Source organism: Notamacropus eugenii, chromosome 4, assembly GCF_028372415.1.
Source record: "Notamacropus eugenii isolate mMacEug1 chromosome 4, mMacEug1.pri_v2, whole genome shotgun sequence".
NCBI classification, from domain to species: Eukaryota; Metazoa; Chordata; class Mammalia; order Diprotodontia; family Macropodidae; genus Notamacropus; species Notamacropus eugenii.
This window is the reverse complement of record NC_092875.1, coordinates 328221488-328246189: the sequence shown is the minus strand read 5'-3', so window position 1 is coordinate 328246189 and position 24702 is coordinate 328221488. Positions and strand designations below refer to the sequence as shown.

The 24702-nt window shown below is 39.6% G+C and overlaps 1 protein-coding gene across 11 annotated transcripts in view; it reads left to right on the top strand.

Moving 5' to 3' along the window:
• Positions 1 to 24702, top strand: part of SLC14A2 (solute carrier family 14 member 2) — a 691185-nt gene that overhangs the window by 624411 nt on the left and 42072 nt on the right. For 8 of the 11 annotated variants that reach the window (XM_072605236.1, XM_072605235.1, XM_072605239.1 and 5 more), the window contains 7 exons: positions 439 to 628; positions 7207 to 7335; positions 12977 to 13169; positions 17454 to 17601; positions 18418 to 18552; positions 19688 to 19737; positions 20462 to 20636. In XM_072605236.1, the coding sequence (XP_072461337.1) occupies positions 439 to 628; positions 7207 to 7335; positions 12977 to 13169; positions 17454 to 17601; positions 18418 to 18552; positions 19688 to 19737; positions 20462 to 20636 (1020 nt within the window). Of the gene's footprint in view, positions 1 to 438; positions 629 to 7206; positions 7336 to 12976; positions 13170 to 17453; positions 17602 to 18417; positions 18553 to 19687; positions 19738 to 20461; positions 20800 to 24702 lie in introns of those variants that run through there. The other 3 variants (XM_072605243.1, XM_072605245.1, XM_072605242.1) reach the window with 1 other exon arrangement.

Sequence of the window (24702 nt, the reverse complement as noted above, 5' to 3'; positions counted from 1 at the left end):
TATATACAGTACTGCAGAGAAAAATATATTTTCTTTCTTCCCCTAGCATTGTTCCAATAATGTCCTTGAAATGTCCATAGGATATCTCCATCAACTGAGCCTATGACTAGAAATTCAAGACTTGACTCCCTATAGATAAAATGCTACGCTATATTTCCCCCAAGACCTGATGAGGTAGCATTCATAATAGTTTTGACTAGCACTTCTATAGGGCTTTGAGATTTACAAAATTCTTTACTCACAATAACTTTATAAGGTAGGTAGCACAGGTATTGTTATCCCTATTTTACACTTGAGGAAAGTAAAACTCATAAGGAAAACACTTGATAGGTTTGTGAATTGGCTGTACTCAGCTCAGCTTCCAGTAGCAGGGATATGTAACTATAGAGGGAAATAAGAGGTCAACCTCAGAACCTTGGCCATATGGATCTCTTTCAGATAAGCCACTGGCTGTCCAGTTCATCGACTGGGTCCTAAGGGGAACAGCACAGGTGATGTTTGTAAATAACCCAGTCAGTGGAATCATCATCTTCATTGGACTCCTCATCCAGAATCCCTGGTGGACAATCACTGGAGGCCTGGGTGCTGTGGTTTCAACTTTGACTGCCCTTGCCTTGAATCAAGACAGGTAGGTCCTGTGGCTGGCTGGACAAGAGGGAAGGGATATATATTTTACTTGACACCTGACCATGTGTAACGAATAAAGTGTTTATTGAACAAGTCCTAGATGGCCCATACTGTGCTAAGAATTGTGGAAGAATACAGACTTATAAGACATAAAGGCCTGCCTTCAAAGAGCTTCTTTTTTAGTCTAGCCAGCTTAAAAAAATGCTAGCATGAGAAATAGTGAACAATAAAATATAGCCAAGTATTAATTAGGCAATAGGTGCTATAGAGTGCTGAATAGGGCTAGAATGTGTGAGAGAAGGGGAAGTGAGCTGGCTCATTGAGAGACTGGGTAGGGGGTCTTTTAGTCAGGAGACTCAAGTTCAAATCCCAGTTCTGAAACCTATTAGCTATGGGACCTTGGGACATAAGCCTAATTTCCCCCATATTTAAAGTAAGAATCATAGCACATGTATTACCTATCCCACTAGGTAACTGTGAGGAAAATGCTTTCTAAACTTATAAACATGAGCTACTATGAAAAGTAGAAAGAATAGGGCGGTCATTCCAGGAAGGGAAAGAGGAACAACATCAAGAAAGCAGAGTGCTGAGAATGAAGGCATGTGCGTGGTCTGTGGAAACAGTTAGGGAACTTTCCTGATGAGAGCAGGCAGCCTGTGTCGGGGGGGTGGAGGGAGGATCTGTTGTCAGGGTGGGGAAAAGGAACATGCAATGAACCAGAGGTCCTTTTTTGTCTAACCAGAAGTAGTAGGGAGTCAGTGAAGCTGAAACATGAGGTTTCAGGATCAGTTGTGTTGTAACTAAGGTTTCCAGAACCATCAGGTGTGTCTGATGTCTTAGATTCCATAGACGCAGCTCCATGGAGAAATGACTCTAGGGCCCTAACCCTAATTTTTAAAAGGGGCCGCCACTGCCATTCTCATTTTGTATGCCACAGGGTCAACATCTTCCCTGATAGGGGAAGCATTTCCTATAGGATGGTATCAAATTCAAATAAAGACAGAGGCCACTAATCTGTACATAAGAATCCCTGACTTAGTTTTAAAATGTAACATCTGTTTAAGGGCAGCTAGGTATCACTATAGTGCTGGGCTCAGAATCAGGAAGACTCATCTTCCTGAGTTCAAATCTAACCTCAGATATTTACTATCCGATACTGGGTAAGTCACTTAACCCTGTTCACCTCAGTTTCCTCATCCATAAAATGAGCTGGAGTAAGAAATGGCAAACCACTCTAGCATCTCTGCTAATAAAACCCCAAATGGAATCACAAAGAGTCAGACATAATTGAAACAACTCAACCAAATCATCTGCTTTATTGTATTTTTATTTATTTTGTTAAATATTTCCCAATTACATTTTAGTCTGGTTCAGGTGACACTTGGGAGTGTTGTGGTCCATATGCAGTCAGAGGTCTGCGTGTCTGACACCTCTGCTGTAGAGCAAAATAGATTGAATCCAATATGATAGAAGGTTCTTTACTGAAGATTTTACTACAGGCAAAAGACTCTGGCCATGGACCTTATCCCTAGGAGGGAACATGTCATCACAGGATCGAGTGCTAGGAGGGCCCTGGGGAGATTATCTAGTGACTATTTCCAGGGTTAGAGAACCTGTAGTCTCAAGGCTACATGTGGCCCTCTAAGTCCTTAAATGCAGCTCTTGAAATCCAAACTTCGCAGAACAAATCCCCTTAATAAAAAGATTTGTTCTGTAAAACTTGAACTCAATCAAAAAGTCATACCCAATGACCCAAAAAATCACAGTTTCCCCACCCCTCACCCCCTTCATTTTCCAGATAAGGAAACTGTCAGAAAAGATGAGTGACTTTCTCAATGTCAAACTGGTAGAAAGTCATAGAATCCGGATTTGAATCTATTTCCTCTTATTCTAGAGTGCTTTTGCCACTACACCACACTGTAGCCAGGCATTGGACTAAGTGCTGGGAATATGTTAGTACCAAGTGTTTCATCATCTGTGCCCAGTTCTTAGACACAAGCCTTCTTCTCTCCATGCTTGGCATAAATCAGTCAAGTCACTCCACTAGGTACTAGGGACTCAAAGACTAAATAAACAGATGATTGAATAGACAGACAGACAGATAGATAGACAGATAAAAATAAATAAATAATCCCTACTCTTGGAGTGTTTACCTTCTATTGGAATAACATAAGTTTGTACAGAACAAAATTCAAATAAATACAAAATGATTAAGTAAAAGATGGTTAGGAAAAGAAGGCTATGGTCCTCTTGACCCTGAGGGACTCAAGAAAGGCTTCATGTTGAAGGTGATTCTTGAGCTACATCTTTAAAAAGGGAAGGATTCTATGAGGTAGAGATGAGCAAAACATATTCCTGGCATGAGGAATGGCCAGCACAAAGACACAGAAATAGGAGATGAAGGACCATCTTTGAGGAGCAGAGAGAAGGCCATTTTATCTGAATAACATAGTGTGGAAAGGGGAGTTATATATCATGGAGACACAATGATAAGCTGGGTTGTAAAAAGTTTATATTTTATTCTAAGGGCAATAGGGAACCAATCAACTTTATTGAGCAGAGTAGTGACATAGCAGATCTAGGCTTAAAGAAATTCACGTTGGCAGCTGTATACAGGATGAATTGGGATGGGAAGAAACTTGAGGTGGGGAAACCAGTTTGGAGGACATTGGAATAGCACAAATGAGAAATGATGAACTAAGATAGTGACCACTTGTGTATGGAGAAGGGAGTCAGTCATGAGGGAGAATGAGGAAAAGTAATGTTGAAATTATGAACCTAGGGAGACTGCAAAACCAATGGTGACCTTAGCAAAAATAATGAAATTCAGATGAGGGGAATGGGATTTGGGGGAAAAGATTGTGGGTCTTATTTTGAACATGTTGAGTTGTTTCCATGCTATTCACTTTGAAATTTCTGAAAAAGCATTTCCTGGCTGGATTACAAGAGAGAGTCAAAAGCTAGATACATAGATTCATAAGTCATCTGCACAGAGAAAACAAATCTAAGGTAGTTAATGAGATTAGTAAGAGATAGGCTGTTGAAAAAGTATATATGACTACAAGAGAATATAAAAATATCCTCAGAATAAGAACCTTGGGAAATATATGCTATTAAGGTATATAATATGAATAAGCTAAAAATAAAAATAAAAATAAATGACTGAGAAGGAAGAATCAGACAGGTTAGGAGGTTAATTTCATGAAAACCCAGAGAGGAGAGACTAATCAACCATGTCCACTGCAACAAAGAGCTCAAAATAAGGACTGAGAAAAGATCATCAGATTTAGTATTTAAGAGACTGTTGGTATCTACAGAAAGAGAAATTTCAGTTTAATGATGAAATCAGAGGTCAGAATGAAAAATGTTGAAGAATGAGAAATAAGAAAATAGATGCAACTAAAAGTTTCATTTTGGCTGAGAAAGGGGAAAGTTATATAGGATAATAGCTTGTGAGTATGGTAGAGTCTAGTGTAATTTTTTTGGTTTGTTTTTTTTAAGATAGGGAGAAGATATGAGCATGATATGAGCAAGATATGAAGGCAGTAGGAATTACTGAAAGGAACTCATACTTAGGGGCTGATTGGATTGGATAGACTGAAGGAAGGAGAGGAAAATATAGGGAGGAAGGATTGTTGGGGGTGAAATTTTATGGAAAAGAGAGGATCAGGAGGACATATAGTAAAGTTGGCTTTGGCAAGAAGGGTCATTTCCATTATCAGAGACTGGAAGAAATAAGAAGATGGGGGATGATGACAAGGAGTTTTGAGATGAAAAGGGGTGTTCAATTTTCTCAGTAAGAAAGGGGTATCCTCAGCTGGAGGGTGGGGGAAAGATGTGAAAGACTTAAGGAGAGAAGAAAAGTTTTGGCAATAAATTCTGGGGAAGGTAGGATAGGAATCAATTAGAAAAGGGTTAAAAAATTGCTTTTACTTCAGTGGTGGACCAGTTTAGTTTAGATAAAACGTACATTTGTAGCATATTCCAATAGTATGATTTCCTCCAGCTCTATTTAGCAGTAGATGAGTTGGGGCAGAGTGGTGGGAATAGTTCAGAGTTGGAATTTTGCAACAGATAAATTATCAAGGATACAGGGGCATGTTCCCAATCTATACTTTTACCAGCAATGAAGTCTCTATAGCTCCATCCTCTATAGCTGCTCTAATTCCTGTGTCCTATCATTCCTCCTACATTCAGCTGTCCGCCCCCCCCCCAGTCTGCATGTATATTTCTACCTCCATAACTTTTGCTCATTCAGCTACCCCTTTATGAAACATTTTCTTCCCACCCCTCACCCCTTTTCTAACTTTTCTCTGTGTTTCAAGTCTCATTTTTTTCCTGTAGACTTTCCTGAACCCTCTCTGAGTTTCCCTGTCATTTTTACTTAATGCCACAGATTTTAGCATTAAATTGTCCCCAATTGCATCAAGGGTCTCTGTCTCCTCTCTTCAGTTATCCTATCCTACCCTGAGAGTAAAAATCCTGCCTCACTCTGGTTCTGAACCCATAGCAGGCCCCCGATTGATTTGCCAATAACTAGTCCTATACTGGAAGTAGCAAAATTCTAGACCCCATCTGATATATCTAAGGATATGTCCTTATCATTATCAATAAGTAACAGCTTCATTATATAATTGGATTAGATAACCACCCAAAAGTAGCCTAGAGAAATTTCAATATGGCAGGCCAATAGACCAAGTTTCTAGGGATAATCACCCCCAAAACTCTGAAAAATCAGAAGTGCTAGTTTCCCTGGGGCCCAGTGGTCCAGTGACTCATTTCCTCCTAGGGAAATCCCCACACCAAACTCACCTCCCAAACACCCACGACTTATACTTCTTGTGTGTTAGCCAGGGCACAGGCAATAGATTTCTAGGAATAGCAAGCACCTTCTTGGGGAAGTGATTTTATAGAAGTGGAATTAGTGGGGGCAAGAATATTAAAGGCAAAAACATCTGCAAAATGTAACTTGAATGAAGTTATTGCCAACTTCTGACATTTTTGTAATAAACATTGTACAGACATTTTTCCTAAGAAGTGAAACACAAATGGAACATGCCCTAGACCAGTATCTCTCCAAGGACAACACTGCCCAAAGTTACTAGGATAATTAAGAATATAGTCTTTATTAAAAAAGATTTTGAAGAGAATATATTCTTTAAAGCTGGTGGAGGAGGGGGGAATCAGGATCCTCAAACTGGACATAAAGACAATGGATTCAGACTTAGGACTGGGAAGGGAATAAGCAATTACTAATCACTTGTTATATGCCAGGCACTGTGCTAAGCACTTTACAAATATTATCTTGTCACAACAAACATGGGAGTTGGGTACTGTTATTATTCCTATTTTACAGTTGAGGAAATTGAGGCAAGTTAAGTGACTTGCCCAGAATCACATCTGAAGCTAGATTTGTTCTCAGATAATTCTGACTCCCAACCTAGCTCTCTACCCATTGTACCATCTAGCATTTGGTAACTTAGAGTCTACCAAACTTCTGTCCTTCTTCCTCATCATAATATTGAGATGATACATTTGTATTCATGTGCAGTGAATTTATCCATATGAATACTAGGAAGTAAAGGTACAAATAGCCCTCACTCTTCCAATAATCCCCAAACATTCATATTTAACTTGGGAATGCATTCAGACATACTCATCTTCCATGCTAGGGTTCAGTGTCCTATATACTGGCAACATGATGTTTAGGTGGATGAAAGAAGTAGAGAAGAGAGAAGCAGCCCCAAAATAATACAGAAACAGAAAGCAAACTCATAATAAACAAAAATGGCTGAATGTTAAACAAATGGGGCAGCTAGGTGGTAGAAGGGATAGAGCACCAGACCTGGAACAAAGGAAATAAGCAAGATAGTTTACCTCTGCCTTAGTTTCCCCATCTGTAAAATAGAGATACCACCTCCCAAGGTTGTTGTGAAGATCAAATGAGATAATAACTATAAATCATTTACACATAGTAAGCATTATATAAATATTAGCTATTATTATCTAGAAGAGAGCTGGGTGCTCTGTGAGTTTTCTAGATTGACTCAGTTCAGTCATTTTACTTGCCTAAGTCAGAGGACTTTGATAAGAATGGAAAATAAAGTGACATACGTAAAAGTGCTCTATTAATGCAAGTAGTTATTATCCTCGTCACCAGTAATTATGCTGAAATTTGTCCTGTAGGCGTAGTGAAAACTAGAAAGTTAAAGAAATGTTGGAGCAATTCAGCTCAATATTTATTAAAAAGTTTAAAATGAAAACAAGGTTAATCAATATTAGACTGATCAATGGAAAAGAAAGATTTCAGAGCTCCAAGTGTATCCAATTTCAAGGTTAGGTGGTGCAGGGGTTAGAGAACTGGACCTGCTTTAAGGAAGACAATCTGAGTTCAAATCCAGCTTTAGACATTTAACTTTGTATGATCCTGGACGAAATCAGTTAATCTTTGTCTACTTCACTTTCCTCATCTACAGAACTGAAATAATAATCGTATCCACCTCCCCAGGTGTTGTGAGGATAAAGCACATTGTAAAAGCTAGTTATCATTAGTGTTAATTATTATAATTTGTCCCAAAGGTCTGCCATTGCCTCAGGACTACATGGGTACAACGGTATCCTGGTGGGACTACTGATGGCTGTCTTTTCAGAGAAACTTGACTACTATTGGTGGCTTCTATTTCCAGTTACCTTTACCTCCATGACATGGTAAGGAAAACTCATTCCCTTGGCCCATAGATCCCCCCTGAGGTCTGAGACAGAGAACCTCGACCTGTTCATTCTTAGGTAAGGGATATTTCCTTTGCTTAGGTCCCCAGCCTCCATGGGGATGAAACCAACATATGTACCAGTGATAAGAGACAGATAATAACAATTTGAACGTAACTGGTGTGACATAGGTGCAGGTTACTCAATGATACAAAAGGGTATTGAGGACATCATGCCAAGGTCAAACCAAAGAATAAAGTGGATTTAACAAACTCAGAGGGTGAAAGACATGAAACGGAAGCCAGAACAGCAGGCCTAAGTCTGGAGGTGGTCAACACAAGTCAGCACAAGGTAATAGTGAATGGAAGTTTGTTTCACACAAGTATTCTGCTTGAAATAGCGTTACTAAGTGGGTAAGGTATAGTAGTCACATCCACCTCCTTAACTCTACTCCTCACAACAGTACTCTCAGCTTACCCAAACCAGGCCCTATGTCTTTGGCTAATCCTCTCCACCTAGAATGACTCCAGCAAAATCCTCCTAACATATCCATGGCACAGCTCAGATCTAGGATATCCCAAATGTAGGTAGCAGCACCCCCAAAACTCAATGGCAAATGGAGTTGGGTATAACACAATCTTGATTTCACCCCATAGAAAAGATATAAAGGATTCATTGGTACCCACATCAAGATACAAAAGTAGAGTAGAAAGAGTTCTAGATTTCATGTTAAGGAACATCCGTTCAAATGCTGCCTTTTCCATTTGTTATCTAGTATGACATAGAGGTATTTAGATGACTGGTCCTGGAGTCAGGAAGACCTGAGTTCAAATCTAAGCTCAGATACTTACTAGCTGTGAGTCCCTGGGCAAGTTTCTGTCTGCCTCAGTTTCCTCAACTGTAAAAGGAGGATACTAACAGCACCTACCTCTCAGCATCATTATGAAGATCTGCAGAGATAATATTTTTAAAGCACTCAGCAGAGTTCATAGTAGTTGCTAAATAAATGATAAAAATAATCTCAAGGGCTGTCCATCAGCCCAACTTAAAGTTTCAGACCAGATCATTGCCTTACCATGTGACCTTAGACAAGGCTGACTTTACTGAGCTTTCAGTTGTCTCACATCTACAATGGGGATTGTGATAGCAGAGCTCTGCATAATTCACAGAATTGTTGTCATGCGAGAGAGAGAGTGAGAAAGAGAGGGAGGGAGGGAGGGGGAGAGGCAGGGAGGAAGGAAGGAAGGAAGAAAACACATGTAGAAGTGCTTGAACTTCTTGGGCTTATAAACAAAAGATATTATTTTTGTCGTCACTATTAATTATTCCTAAAAATGTGTCCTGTGAAACTAGTGAAAAAGAGGGAATTGAAAACCACTTCATGGTCAGGACAGAGACTGTTTAGAGCAATTTAAGTCAACAAACATTTAGTAGGAACTTTAGGGCTCTTTGCAAATATTATCTCATTTGATCCTCACAACAACCCTGAAAAGTGTTATTATTATCCCCACCCAACAAATGAAACTGAGGCAGACAAAATTTAAGTGACTTGTTGAGGGTCACGTAGCTAGTAAATGTCGAAGGCTGGATTGGATCTCAGATATAAGGCTAAGGCACTTGGTCACTAATACAGTCCTTATTTGCAGTAAAGGCTACTAATTTAGAATGCCCACTGTACCTAACAGACTACTGGACCTAAATTAGATGCCCAATCCATGATATACTGTTGTTGTTCAGTTGTTTCAGTCATGTCCAACTTTTTGTGACCCCATTTGGAGTTTTCTTGGCAAAGATACTGGAGTGGTCTGCCATTTCCTTCTACAACTCATTTTACAGATGAGGAAACTGAGGCAAATAGAGTAAAGTGATTTGCCCAAGATTACACAGCTAATTAGCATATAAAGGCCAGATTTGAACTTAGATCTTTCTGACTCCAGGCCTGGCACTCTATCTGCTATGCCACCTAGCTGCCCAGATTGACATACTAACAGGAATTATTAGCCCCAGGATAATTGAGAGCTCCCTATATCTAGGCAGTAATAAAAGTAAGACCATAGAATAAGAGATCATTAGAATCAAAAAGATCTTCACGTGTTGTCCAGGTCCCACATATCTGATGAGAAAAGGGCACAAGACGAAAGGATAACAAGAATCCCTACCGAGATCAAGTCAAGGAGTTCATTGGATTAAACAAATTCAGAACCTGAGGCAAAGTCATGAAATAGAGATCAGAATGACAGTCCAAAGTCTGAAAGAGGTCATTTTACAGATAAGGATTTAAGTCCAGAGAAAGGAAGTCATTCACCCTTGCCACATAGCTATTTAGGGGAAGGAGCTAGAAAATCCCTATCTCCTGGTCTAGTGTGTACCTTTTATCAGCACACCGTCCCTGCTGCCAGTCAGTTCCAAGGAGAATAATTTATATTTCATATCTCCAAAAAGGAAATCTCTTTTATTTCCATCTTATGAGGCTTTTAAAATAAATTGGCTTAACTTGGCTTGAATAGTATTTAATAACTGTCTAGAAGCACTTAAAAATATGTTATAACATTTAATATCCTGAGTTAATTACTTTGCCTTTCAAAGCTTTCTTATCATACCCAGGAAAAAAGTAGTGAATACTGATCTTTGTGAGAATCTTCTTAAAGGCTTTCACATCCAAGGTGACAAAAAAAGGGGACCTGTGTAAATCTTAATGTTTGTAAATGAAAAAAATAGACCTAAATAGAACATGCCATTAGGACCAGCCCTATACAAAATTATGAAGTTGTCAGTTCCCCCAAATCTCCTTTTTTTAGTATTTCCTCTGCTTCAGGCACCAGTGTTTTTCACGATGCACTTTATCCTGGCAATAAAATGCCAAGGATTTCTTGCATTTTATCTCCATTGGAGGCTTATATTTCAGAAGGAAATAACTAGAAAAGGAAAGTTTATTTCAATAAAATGAATTTTACTGGTAAAATTCTAGACACTGGAACAAGCTGGTGAGACAGACTTTTTTTTTAGCAGCTTCAATAAATGAAAAACAAAAGGAGGTAGGAAAACTATTGAGCACTGAGAAAATAGAGCTAAAGTTCATGCTAAAGTTACTCGTCCAAAAGCCTCCTCATATACTCTAGATCCTTGCTTCTTAGACTGTGGGTCTTGAGTAACTGAATGTGGGGGGGCTGGAAAAATTTGGCAACAGTAAAAGGTTTCTGAATGCCCAATGACCAAAACTTAATTCAAAATCAAATGAGTAATGAATCTGAGGTGTTTCTGGCAGCATTTGCCCTTGTTGCATCATGCGACTTCACTTGGTTCTGAATGCAGCATTGATTATAAAATCAAAATATCAGTGAACTGAAAAACTTTGAAGATGCTCTACATTCTGCAGTATCAAATATTCTGCCAAGATTTAATTTTTTATGTAAAAATAAACAAACATATCCATCTCATTAGTATGCAGATTTACTTTCATCTTTAATAAATGGCAAAACTATATGAATACCAAAGAATTGTTTTAAAATAATTTTCTTTATAATTTATTATTGGGCAAATGTTTGATTATATATTCTGGGTCACATAAAAATTTCTTGGACCAAAAAAAGGGTCATAAGTGGAAAAAGTTTATGAAGCCCTGCTCTAGACAATTGCTTGTAAAAATAAAAAAGGCAGTAACTTAGAAATCATGACCAGAGGTGACAACAGAGGAAGGGGATAGGAAAATATAAAAATCTGGAACAAGAATTATAAAAACATGGTCTGGAGCCCCTTAGCACAGGGGCTAAAGGGTCTAATGCCACAATAGCCCCAGGGGCTACATCAAAAGATATGATTTCACCTGTGGGGGCCTTCCCTTCTCAGATGCACATCACCACCCCTTCACACCTGAGGAAACAATTTTATGGATTTCTGGTATCAAATATGTTAATTAACTAATAACCAACCATCCGATGATGAGTATCTCCAAATATAACTAAGCTTGTCCTTGGATGACAGATCAAGTCCATGTATTTAATCTCATGTTTGGGGAGTCTCTTTGAGTTTGGATGAAACTGCCAACAGTTTATATTCCACTTGCACAGCCTTTGGGAATTCATACTAGTTTGGTCTAGTCAGACATTTTGGATGACTGTTGAAGATAGGAGGTACATATATGTTATTGAGTCATTTCAGTTGTGTCTGACTCTTAGTAAGGCCTTTTTGCAATTCTCCTGGCAAAGACACTGGAGAGGCTTGCCATTTCCTTCTCTTACTCATTCTACAGATGAGGAAACTGAGGTCAACAGGGTTAAGTGACTTGGCCAGGATCACACAGCTAGTAAGTGTCTGAGGCTGGATCTGAACTCATGAAGATAATTGGGTCTTCCTTATTTCAAACCCAGCACTCTATGCACTATGGTGCCACCTGGCTGTATACTTGTAACTTAGGAGAAAGTCAAGAGGTTTAAGATGTTAAGAGCTAGAGACTGTGGTCTCTGTCTTATACTTGCTCCTCATGTCCCTAAACCACCTAAAGACTCTGGGAATACACAAACCAGAATGAATTGTGGATGCTGAGCTCCCAAAAGAGTGTCCCTTCTGTGAAGAAGCAGCAGAGAAGGGCAGGTAGATCGCACAATGGCTAGAGTGCAAAGGCTGAAGTTAGGAAAACCTGAGTTAAATTCTGGACTCAAACACTCAACAGCTGTGTGAACCTGGGCAAGTTACTTAACCTCTGTTCCCCTTAGTTTCCTTAGGTATAAAATGGAGCATCATTTCTAAAATGAATAGAATAATTACACCTACCTCCCAGGACTGTTGTAAGAATCAAATGAGATGAAAATTATAAATCCATAACACAATCCCAGGTACAAGTACCATATAAATGTTTAATAATAATAATAATAAATGGCAGTATTTATAAAGCACTTAGCAAGCATCTGGCACATAGTAGGTGCTTTATAAATGCTTATTCCCCTCCTGTCCCGCATTATATCAGAATGTAGGAACTGTTTCCCATGAATAAAAGTTACATTCAACATCTTTTGTTTAAGAAGAAAGGTTTCCATCTGAGATGACTTTATTTTTTTAAAGTTTCGACAGAAGCATAAAAAGCTTCAGCTAACTGGAAAGTTCGCTCATGTCTTTGAAATGAGGAGTTCCTATAATGATACGTAAAGCAATAAAGGGAATTAGACTGGGCTAAGACATTGAGACATGAGCTAGGACACTTACTAGCTGTGTGACTGTGGGCAAGTCACTTAACCCTGTTGACCTCAGTTTCCTCATCTGTAAAATGAGAAGGAAATGGCAAACTGCTCCAATATCTTTGCCAAGAAAATCCCAAATAGGGACATGACTGAAAAATGACCAAAACAACTAAACAACAAACATGCAAAAGGATAGGAGGGGGGATAAAGGTAAGTTCATTTAGAGCACATTTGGTGATGAGGCAATGTGAAGCATAGGTTTGAATCCTGGCTCTAACATGGAATAGCTGTAAGTGACTTAATCTCTCTGATCCTCTGTTTCCTTATCTGTAAAATAAAGACAATAATAATTCAATCTCATAAAATTCTTGTGAAGAAAGCAATAAGCTTTAAAGCACTCAAGAAATGTGAGCTATTACGAGTTTGTAGATGGCCTTGATAATTCACGAAATGACTGGTTTTTTCAGCCCAGTTATTTCCAGTGCCCTGAGCACCATCTTCAGTAAATGGGACCTCCCTGTCTTCACACTCCCATTCAACATTGCGGTGTCAACGTACATGGCAGCCACAGGCCACTACAACCTCTTCTTCCCCATGACGCTGGTGCAGCCCATCACTTCAGTGCCCAACATCACCTGGTCTGAGGTTGAAGTCCCTCTGGTAAGTCTCTCCAAGGTTACTTGGTGTTCCTTGACCACCCAGTAACGCAGCTGATACCATCTGCCCCAATTTGAGCTGTTTCAAGTCAATAACATTTCCCAACTATCCCCCTCTCTCTACATTCTCTCATTTTCATTATGTATTTTCACATGCAAACATCAATATAATATACATATACAATTGTGCATGTATATATAGAGATTATATTCATGTGCATCATTGACATGTATATACACGTATGTATATACCTCCATAGTCACATGTTAATGTATACAAGTGTATAGGTGTGTGTTTATAAATATATCTAATATGTTTAATAGATATTTATATTATAAATTTATTTTATAATTATATTTATCATATTATATAATTATGCTTTTATATATTATATATCATATAATAATTATATACTAATTAACATGTAATAGAATTATGTTATAATTATGCTATATTGTATAATTATATATATATTAGGATTTTTATTACTATAAGTGAATTGTGCCTTTTATAATATATGATATAGATAAAAAGCATGTGTAAAGTATATATATATGTATATATATATGAATTGTGTAATAAATATACATATCTACATATACCTATATATTGTCTCCCTTGCTAGAGTACAGTCCCTCTGAGGGCAGGGACTGCTTAATTTTTATTTTAGCACTTAGCATAGGACTTGGTAAATAGTGCGTATCTAATAAAAACTTCTTGATTCATTAAATGATTTAAGTGAGATAAATCAAGATTTATCTAATATTTATTATCAGTGCTGATTAAATTAATTCATTCATTCAAGAGAAAAATGTACCCACCCCCATATTAGATACTTTAGCAGAAAGGATTTGGGGGTACTAAAGAAATAGTTCACATGTGTGCTATTCTCAAAGAACTTACAACCTAAGTTATACACATGTACCTGTGATCAAGTTGGAAGCCATACATCCCAGAATGCAATGGGGCATTTGTGAACTGAAACTCTAATTGCTGAGGTGGGATGCAGGATCAGAGTGGGCAGGAAGAAACGGTATGTGTCTCTTTGTGAGTACACTAATTGGTGGAAGTTGTCAGTTCAAAGGATGTCCCGGCATGTCCCAACCAACCCCAGGGTCGAAATGAGGGAAAACTGTAGGTCATTTCTATCATTTTAGGGCTATGAAAACCACAACTCTTCCACTGTATCCTTCTGTAGACCAAAACTCCACCCCTACCCAACCTGCAATACCAGGCTAGATAGTAAAATGCAGCTAATACCCACTCCTCTCCTTCTACCAGACAATTTGGGCCCTGAGCCACAGAGAAACAGTATTGTGTGGTATTAAAAATTCACTAGAAGCATACCCAGAAATCCTAGGTTTGAGAATTGATTCTGCTCCCTACTAGCTCTGTAACTTTGGGGAAATCATTTTGTCTCTCTCTACTTCAGTTTCCACTTCTATAAGATGAATGGGTTTAGGTGATAGACAGGGTTCTGTTTAGTTCTGATATGGTGAGGCTGTTTTTCTGTACTTTCTTTCTAAAATAAAGGTGGAACTTCTTAGGAACTTACTCTGTTATTTTTTTCTTTTTTTTTCCCTATCTTTCTTAAACTGAGAATTTGTGAGGGGTTAGGTACAGAGGAAAGGATGTATTTAAAAAGTGGGTAGTATTCAGTAAATTTCCAAGACACACCTGGCTGCCCTTCACACCAGGGTGTCAGGGATACCAGACTGAGAAGAATAGCCCCCTGACACAGCTGACCAGGCTGAAATATGAATTACAACGGATGTGGCAAACACAGGCTCTGTTCCAAAGCAACTTGTCCTCTCATTCCTCTCATTCTTGCCTACTTGGGCTTAAAACCTCATAAAAACCTCCATTTCCAGCTCAAGAAATGGATTTTGGATCCCCTCTGTATCCTACATTCCTTGGACGTTGGCAAGGTGTTGGGAGCATGGGGTATTTATTTAGTAGATTTCCAGACTGTTCCTCAGGCCTAAGCCGAGTTCCTCATTATTGCACATAGTGTTTTCTCAGTGCCAGGAAATGATGTTTGAATATTGGAAAGCTCCCTCGGCCAGGCTTGCCAGCTAGGACAGGCCCTTCCAATAGAAGCCCTAAAAGAAATTAGAGAGGCCCCTAATGAAAATCAGGCTTTAGGCTCCAAGGGAAATGTGATCAGTTCACATAGCCTGTAGTCAAGGATCAGCAAATACTTGTCTATCCTTCCTCTTCACACACTCTGTTATAACCAGACTGTCCTTCTGACAGTCCCTCACACATGATGCTCCATGTCCTATCCATGCGCAATGGTACCCATTGTCTCCCATGCCTAGAATGCACTCCCTCCTCAGCTCCTTAGAATCTCTACTATCGTTCATACCACATCATTTGGAAGGTCTATCTGCAGTCTGTCCAGCTCTGTACTAGGCTTAGTACAGAGTATTTTCCTCCTAGGAGGGAGGAAAATAGAAGAAGGAGATGGAGGAGGACCCACAATCCTTGTCCCTAGAGAATTTCTCAGATTGTGGAAAGGACAGTGCTCATAGACTCATAGAACACTAAGAAGATTACCTTAGAGGTCACTTAGTCCAAATGGCTCATTTTACAAATAAGAAAGCTGATGCCCAGATAGGGGAAGTGACGTACCCTAGGTAAGTAGCAGAAATAGAATAAAAACCCAGAAATTCCCAGTCTTTCCACGATACCATGCTGCTACCTATTCATTTTTGCTGAGTGAGGACAGACCACAAAGATAGGCTACTTCTACAGGCTGGAAAGTAGTCTGCAAGAATATATAACTAAAGTTTCTAACTTTATGAAGTGAATGGGAAGTGAATCAGAATTTTTCAAGAAATAACAAGAAAGCAGCTGATTAAGGGCTGAGGGGGATGTTACAGATTCTAACTCCTGTAGAAGCCCCAGAGAGGGGTTGACATATGTGTATACATGTGTGAATATGCTAGTTATCTATACTCAGGACCAAAACAAAAAAAAAGCTTACTTAGGGAAGTACAGTATTACTATGGGCAAAATTTCAATATCTTAACTTTTCAATAGACTGAATGCAAGGGTTGTTTCAAGAAGTAGTGGGTTTCCCATCAATATAGCCTTCAAGTAGATGGTAGATCTACTTGATCTACTACCTGTTGAAGATGGTGTAGAGGAGATGATTATTCAAATACGTATTGGACTAGATTTCCCCAATTCCAAGTTCTGTTCCAATGCTGACATTTTGCGTTGTTAATTCTTTTCTTAAACTATCTTTCTTATCCATTTCTTTGATCCCTGGATCCTGCAATTCTAGTTGCTTATTGACACATTCTTATATTATCCCTATTGTCCCTCAGTTTCGTTATTTCCCATCCCACTCCAGTCTATTCACCCTCCTCATTTCCATCCTGCCATGCTCCTTCTCAAGAGCTAAGGAATTCTTCCCATCATCCTAGCTTCATGTGTTAACTCCCCAATAGGTCTGCAAGTTCTGTGAGAGCAAGAAGGAAGTCTTCTCCTTCTCTTGTATCCCTCACAGAACCTAGAAGAGGACTAACCATATAGTAGCCACTCAATAAATTATGCTTTGTCATTAATCGTGGCTCAATTGAAAGACTGAAGGGGAAAGTCAAGTCATCAACAAACATTGATTAGGCACTTACTTACTATGTGACAGAGATTCTATTAGCACTAAAGATACAAGAAAAAAAGGCAAAACAATCCCTGCCCTGCTGAGACCTGGGTTCTGGCCCTGAAACTGGTAGCAGCTATGTGTCTTTGGGCAAATCAATTCGCCTCAGCTTTCTCCCCTATAAAAAAAAAAAAAGAGAGAGGTTGGATTAAATGATCCCAAAATTCCCTTCTAGCCCTAATGACTTTGTCAGTTTTGAAGGATTTAAGGAGATTCTTCATAGTATGTATATACTATGTATATACATATGTGTACATACACATATATGTACATGTGTGTGTGCATGTGCACATATGTATACATAGTATATAGCCTTAGCTCTATCACTCTATTATTGGATTGAACATTCATTGTCAAGATGAAAGCCCCGTGGGCCTTGGAAACTTGTCCTTCTAAAGCCCCTGTGCTTAGGTCAAGTGCCCAAGAATCATGCTTGGGATATGGGAGTGCCTGACCACTGTTTGCCCTTGTTAGTGAACTCTTCTTTCCCACAAGCAGGACCCGGAAGCACCATCCTGTTTCACTTCATTACTTCCCCAAGGTGTGGTCCAAACAGCATACATGTGTGTCGGTCCATGTGCCATGGTAACCTGCTGTCATTTCTGTTGATTTTGTAGCTCTTACAAGCCATTCCTGTTGGGGTCGGTCAGGTGTACGGCTGTAGCAACCCCTGGACAGGCGGTGTTTTCCTGGTGGCCCTATTCATTTCCTCACCACTCATTTGCCTCCATGCAGCCATCGGCTCTGCTGTGGGCATGCTAGCAGGTAGGGTGAACTACTTGCCTGTGTTTTCATGGGATTATTTTTACAGAGGGTTGTCCCTGCCCCTCCTTTCAGTTCTCTGAAGGTTTGCCTTTAAAATTATCAGTGAGGTTGCCACTCATTTTCCATATTGAGTGACCAGGAGGTGCATTTTAGGCACTGCAAAAGGATATGAAAATCTTCCTCTAAGAAGCTGGCAGTTGAGTTGGGGAGACAAAGCATGCACACACGCGCGCGCGCACACACACACACACAGGAAAAAAAAGCCTTGGAGACTTACAAAGCTTTGCACCTGCAAATGGAGCACATAAATGTGTAGAGGAAGCTGAGGGGATAGAAGGAAAGAAAATCTAGGAGACTTCCTGGAGAGTGGAATTTTGAGCTGAGTTTTAAAAGGAAACAGAGATTTACAGGAGAAAGCAAAGTATTATAAGCAGGGGAGTGGTCTGCAATAGCAATGAGAATGACCCCAAATTCGGATTTGACTTCAATAGGAAGAATTTGGATTCAAGACACTTTTCTAGAAAAGACCAATTTCTGTGTGACCAATAAATGAGAAACATTAAGTAAATGAAGCCACAGCATGGGGTTGAGGGAGACAACAGTCTGCCTTCTCCCCCTCCCCAATTTCTGGCTTCATAAGTTGGGATGACATTTGAAGTTGTTCCTGTGGCTATTGATGTGGTGAGAGAGGAGGAGGATGTGATAATCATATTCATAGAGTTCCTCACCACCACTACCATTCTAACACCCTGAGCTAGGTAAGACCATGTCCCAGAGACTCAGGGCCTGCTGAAAATATCCCATCTTGTTCCACAGCCCTGACAGTGGCCACGCCCTTTGCAACCATCTACATGGGCCTGTGGAGCTACAACTGTGTCCTCTCTTGTGTGGCCATTGGCGGCATGTTCTACGCCCTCACCTGGCAGACTCACATCCTGGCACTCATTTGCGGTAGGTCTCCTATGAGCCTGGGGCCAAGGGTATCTTAGTTATTCTTTTCTTAGTCACAAAATACAAGAGCAGGATCATAGATTTAAAGACTGCAAGAATGATAGAGATCATTCAGTCCAACTCCCTCATTTTACAAATGAGAAAACTGAGACCCAGAGAAGTTATACTCATCATCTATATGACTCTGAGGTAATCACCTCAACTCTGTGGGCCTTAGTTTCCCCATTTGTCAAATGGAGATACTACCTACTCAATCTACCTCCAAAGAAGTAATACAGACAAACAAGTCAAGGTATTTAAAAGCACCTTGAAAACATGACCAGCAGTAAGAATGTTAAGGCATCACTCCAATGGAAACTTGACTCACCCTGTGGGCACAGACAGTACAGAGAACATGCATTGAGACATTCAGTAGGCTACAAATATATATTGAATACCTACTGTATGATCAGCCCTATGTATGCTAGGTTCTTTAGGGGATACAGATAAGAGAAGACTCAGAGCTGGAAAGGACCATCTAGACTAAATCACCCAGCGAGGAGGTGAAGTGGATAGTCTCAGGCCTGGAGTCAGAAAGATGAGTTCAAATCCAGCCTCAGACACTTACCAGCTATGTGATCCTGGGCAAATCACCTAACCTCTGTCTGCCTCTGTTTCCTCATCTCTAAAGTGGGAATAATAGTAGCATCCATTTCCCAGGATTGTTTTGAGGACCAAATAAGATAATATTTGTAAAGCACTTAGCACAGTGCCCAGCACATTGTAGGAGCTTAATAAATGCTTAATTTCCTTCCTTATTTTAAAGATGAGAAACTGAGACACTCAGAGGATAAGTGACTTGTCCAATGTCTGATATTAAGTAACATGGGCCACAGACTCAACTGTAAAATGAAACGATTGAAATAGAGGGTCCTTGAGGTCTCCTGTAGACCTATATCTCTATATCTGTGATTAGCAAGTGTTGAAAAGGAGGAATTAAGTACATTAGGCCAGTGTCCCAGTTCTCTGTGTGTACATAAGAAAAGGGGGCCAGGGCTGCAACAGCCTGACTCCATCCTGTGGGAAGGAAGCTGTGGATAACAGGATCTCCCACCAAGGGCTCCCTCCCTCTGACTAATTAATCTTCTCTTTCCAGCATTATTCTGTGCCTACATGGGAGCAGCTCTCACCAACATGATGTCCGTGGTAAGTCTGGAATTCCCTGGGTAAGAAACCTAGAGTGGAGGACAGACTTTCAGTACATTGTGGAGGCAGTTTGTGATGTTCTAGGCCACCTCACTCCACTCAGTGAATGATGCAGAAAATTGTGGGTTAGAGGGAAGGTTACATATTCCTGTGTTTGTCTGTGTGTATTTGTGTCTCTGGGGGGTGCTTTATGTGGTTGTGCATATGTGAATACATCTGTGTGTCCATGTTTATGTATGTGTGTATTTATACAGGTACTATGTATAGGTGTACAGCCATACACACCCATATATGTACTTTTAATATATATGGTTGTGTCCATATTTCTGTTTAAATTTATAAATAGACATATCTGTCTCTGTACCTTGAAAGTGTTTGCATGCATGTGTGTGCATAGGTATGATGTGGTTGGAAGGGAACGGTATGAGAAACATCCCTCTGGAGTGTCCCAATAAAGTGCTCTTGTATGCAATGGACTCATAAATTCTGGGAAACAAATGACCAAAGTCATCCGAACCTTAGATCTCATTGCACAGTTTTTACAAGCCGGCATCCTGATAGGACCCATCTGTCCACTGAGGGAAGGGGAGATTTATACTATTCTTTCCCCATGTCCTTCCCATGTACCCACTGTGGAAGAACAACCACCCCATGGTCCCCCTTCCCATTAGCAAGATCAAAAGATGTGGTAATGAGCCCCCAAACCTGATATGCTTATTTTCAGGTTGGCTTGCCACCTGGCACATGGCCCTTCTGCCTCTCGACCCTCATTTTCCTGCTTCTGACAACCAACAACCCTGCCATCTACAAGCTGCCACTCAGCAAAGTCACGTACCCAGAAGCCAACCGGATCTACTACCTGACAGTGAGAAACACAGAAGAAGAGAAACGCCCCACTGGTGACTAGCCAAGGCCCCATCAAAAAAAAAAGTTCTTTTTCTGTGTTCTCCCATATCTGTTCCTTCAGATGTTAAACACATGCAAGTCAACTATTACATTCCATGATGCTAACCTCCCTTACCATCTCATACTCTTGTAATAAACCCCCACCAGCAAAAAAAATCCATAACTCTCCTTTCACTGAAGATGATTTTTCCTCCCTCTTTCCACTTAATTCCCTACAGCCATTCATCATCCTATATTAGTGGGAGCTAGTAATGAGCTTGCTGTAGTTAAAATTAAGGAGGGCATTTAAAAGTCCATTGACTTAAAACAGAGACATTATTTAGTCTCTGGCAAGGTGATTAAGACATAATCCTATTGGAGTAGTTAACCAGATAGTAAATGTTATAAAATCAAACTTGATTCTCTACCTATATGAAATCACTAGGGAGACAATGGCACACATGCATAAATCAAGATAGGAAACATATATGTGAATTTCAGAAAAGGTTTACCCCATAAAGGGAAAAATTCCATCCTGGTTCACGTTTTAAGCCTGAACTGGGTGATTTTGCATAGCAGGTCTGAACCAGGAGAAGAGGGTCTACAAAATTCAAGTGATCTCATACACACACACACACACACACACACACACACACACACACACACACACACACGCACCCCAAAGGCTAACCAATTCTCAGTAGCATGAGAAACGATCAGCAAATTCATGAATCAGGGTGCTGTTTGTGTATGTATTGGAAATGTCAATCATTTGTTAGCCTAAGTCCAATGCTTGGGTGTAGCTGTCAATCTAAGAAGTTGTTAACTGAGTTTTACAGAAAAAATTCAAACTGAGTTATAGAAACTCTCCTTTTAATCAAAGATCATTAGTGATTGAACAGAGACAGCATCTCATTTATAACCAAGGAGCAGCTTAGGGGAGTGTGCTAACTTGAATCTGGAGAGCCTAGACTCAAATTTTAACTCTGCTACTTACTTCTTGTGTGACTTGAGGCAAGATGCTATCTATCTGGACCTCAGTTTCCTCAGCTTAACATGAGGGAATTGGCGTAGATAATCTCTAGAGTGCTTCCTAATTCAAAATCTATGAGCTTAGCCTTGATGGTAGACCTTCATTCATTAATTTTATCATTGTCCTTCTCTGCCATTAACCTCAATTCAATCTTTATCTGTAATAAATATACAAAAAGCAATGAGGGGGAATCCAGGCTGAGCTCATCCTATGGAGCCAACAACTTGGGTCTGAAAGTCTGGTGTCCATAACAATAAATCCCATTTTTAAATAGGCAATCGATTCAAACTAATGTAGCCTCATATCCAGGTGATCTGAATTCTTAAGAAATAGGACAAAGAATAATGAGATTAAAGATTCTGTCCCAAGAGTTCCAACCCTAGACATTCACAATTGCCTAGCCTTTTATGGACTTTAGTCCATACATCAAGCATGCAATATAGAAGGAATATGTAGAATATAGAAAACAGTATCCTGGTCAGCACTCCGGGGTTCTTCACTAAAAATTTGCTATGTGGCCTTAGACAAATTACTAAACCACTCTGGGGTTCAATTTCCTTATCTGCCAAATGAATATGTGCCTGACCTGCCTTTCAGTCAAGTATTTTCATGAGGATTGGATGAAATATTGAACGTATAAGCATTTTTTAAAGTGTTAAGTACTATGCCAGGTATATTTTATTTTTAACTCTGATATGAATGAGAAATTCTCTGTACCTAGGCATATGAATAGTTTTACTTCAATCCTGTCCTACTCTTAGGTGTAGCCATGAAGAAAGAAGTAGAAAGTTAGGGTTGGGAAACTAATGTTATCCTTAGTCTCTCACTTACCTTTGTTCAGAGTTGTGGAGAAAAGAAAGACAATATTTGGTTTTTCTTTTTAATGTAATCTCCTCAAATGATACAAAAGGTCATGACCTTAGAATTCTATCAAAGGCTACCCTCAGTGGAGTTCTCAGGACCAAGGAAGGCCCTTAACTAAATTATGAGTAAGTGGTTTTGTTGCTGGTGCCTGCCAATCTCCCTTGCCAACACTTGTCCTTCCTCAGGACAGTCCCATCCTCCCCATGCATCCTTCTGTGACCCAGTCTTACTCTCAGGTGGCTGTCAACCATTACTTTACAATACCATTACAGGTATTGCCTGGATTTAAAATGTCAGTTGAAAACAGCATAAGGTATCACTCTTCCCAGGTACATTTGAATTAGAACAAGGAATTCTAGAAGACCAAAAAGCCTTCAAGAAGCAAAGGAATGAAGATATTAGTATAAGACAGGCAATAAGGAAACATTTTTAGGCAAGGAACTCTATCTAGCACTACCTCAAAGTCCACTCCCAAAGACAAACTCCTTCATCTACCTTTTCATAAGGGAAACCCATTGACAAAGCACAACAGCCCTTTTCTAGCTGGGATTCCTCACAGGGTGAGAAATGGCATGACCCCTTTCAGAGCAGACCCAAAACATTTGGTCTGAACTGAACGTTTTCTATTTGTCAAGCTTTTTATTAGGTTTCCAGACAAGAGGAAATATTTGGATGTGAAACACTATATATAAACTCCTTTGGAAAAAAATCATGGTCTGCTCTTTTACTCCCCTATCCCACCCCTAGATCCTTTTCATTCTAGCTCAATAGCTTGTCTTTTATAAGGATGCCTGTTTTTTATTTCAAGTTCCCACTTCAACCTCAGACAGAAACAAGTTTAATTAAGTTGGAAACTCAATTCTTGAGGGAAAAAAATGTCCAGTATGTCTGGCAGAAACTTTGCATTCAGAAACTTTTCAGTCTATCTCTATATGGCAGGATTACATGTATAAACTCAACAACAGGATTCTTCTATGCATGAGGGTGTTGGTTATGAGAAGAAAGTTACCTCATCAATTTGTTAGATGGAAAGACAAACTGACTAGCCTGCTGGATTGTTAGATAATGATTTGACTTGCCAAAGGAAATATTATTATAATTTTAAAAGGTCATCTGGAAAGATAGAATTCATGCATTTCTTCTAGGCAATAAAAGGAAAACTAGATGACAGTTTCTCCCACATAGGATAAATCAACTTCTGCCTTAAAGGCCAGACAAACTCCCAACAATCTAGTCCACTGTGTAGAGCTAAGAAAAAGGGCTTCCTGGGATTGGTGGATTTCCATGTGACATCATTAAGACTTCCCTCCTCTGCACACTCATCTTCCTGATGTGGCAGTCCCATTGCCCTCCCATTCCTCCAAACGCCCTTGGACATCCTAGCTCCCTCAAAATCCAACCTTAAGTGGCAGTTCATTCAGGAGATGTCTTCCCCAGATGGGCATGAGGTATTTGATCAAAGACCTATTGTAGACTTATCTGAAATACAGGAACACCAATGAACTGAGCCTTTTAAAGTTTACCTTGTGTTTCGACTCACTGAAAACTGCATCTTAGGGAACTACAACAGAGAAGAGGACTCAAGTCTATACTGACTGCTTTTCCTTCTCACCCCCCCCCCCCAAAATCAATGAAACCTACTCAACAATTTTGACTGGACCAGTTCACAGAATAGACTGCCCATATGGACAGAGTAGGCATTCATTTGCTCATTGCAAATTCATAAGAGTGCTGTTGGTTCTCCTAAAATTATTCCAATTTCTCATGAATTCTCTATGACTACAGTTTCATTCCTTTGGCTTCAGGTTTTGTTTCTGTCAAATTACAAATATTCCTGGGAAGAGTAATAAATTCGGCATTGTGGGTCCTTTATGCCTTATAATGAAAGAGTTTATCAGGTCTTTTCTCAAGAGCTAGCTTTGGAGAGTAAGAGGTAGAGAGAGCATGAGGACACTAAAATAATTAGTTCTGGGCACCAAGTTTCAACTGGAGCTTATTCAGAGTAGGATGATGAGCATACAATGAGAAATGCAATTCTAAGAGAAATCATCCACAGAACTGGGAGTGGTTAACCTAGAAAAGAGAAAACTAATTGGGGACATAGTTATATTTAAATGGCTATCTTCTGGAAAAGGAATTAGCCTCATTTTATGTACCCCTTAATAAAAAGAATTTGTCCTGTG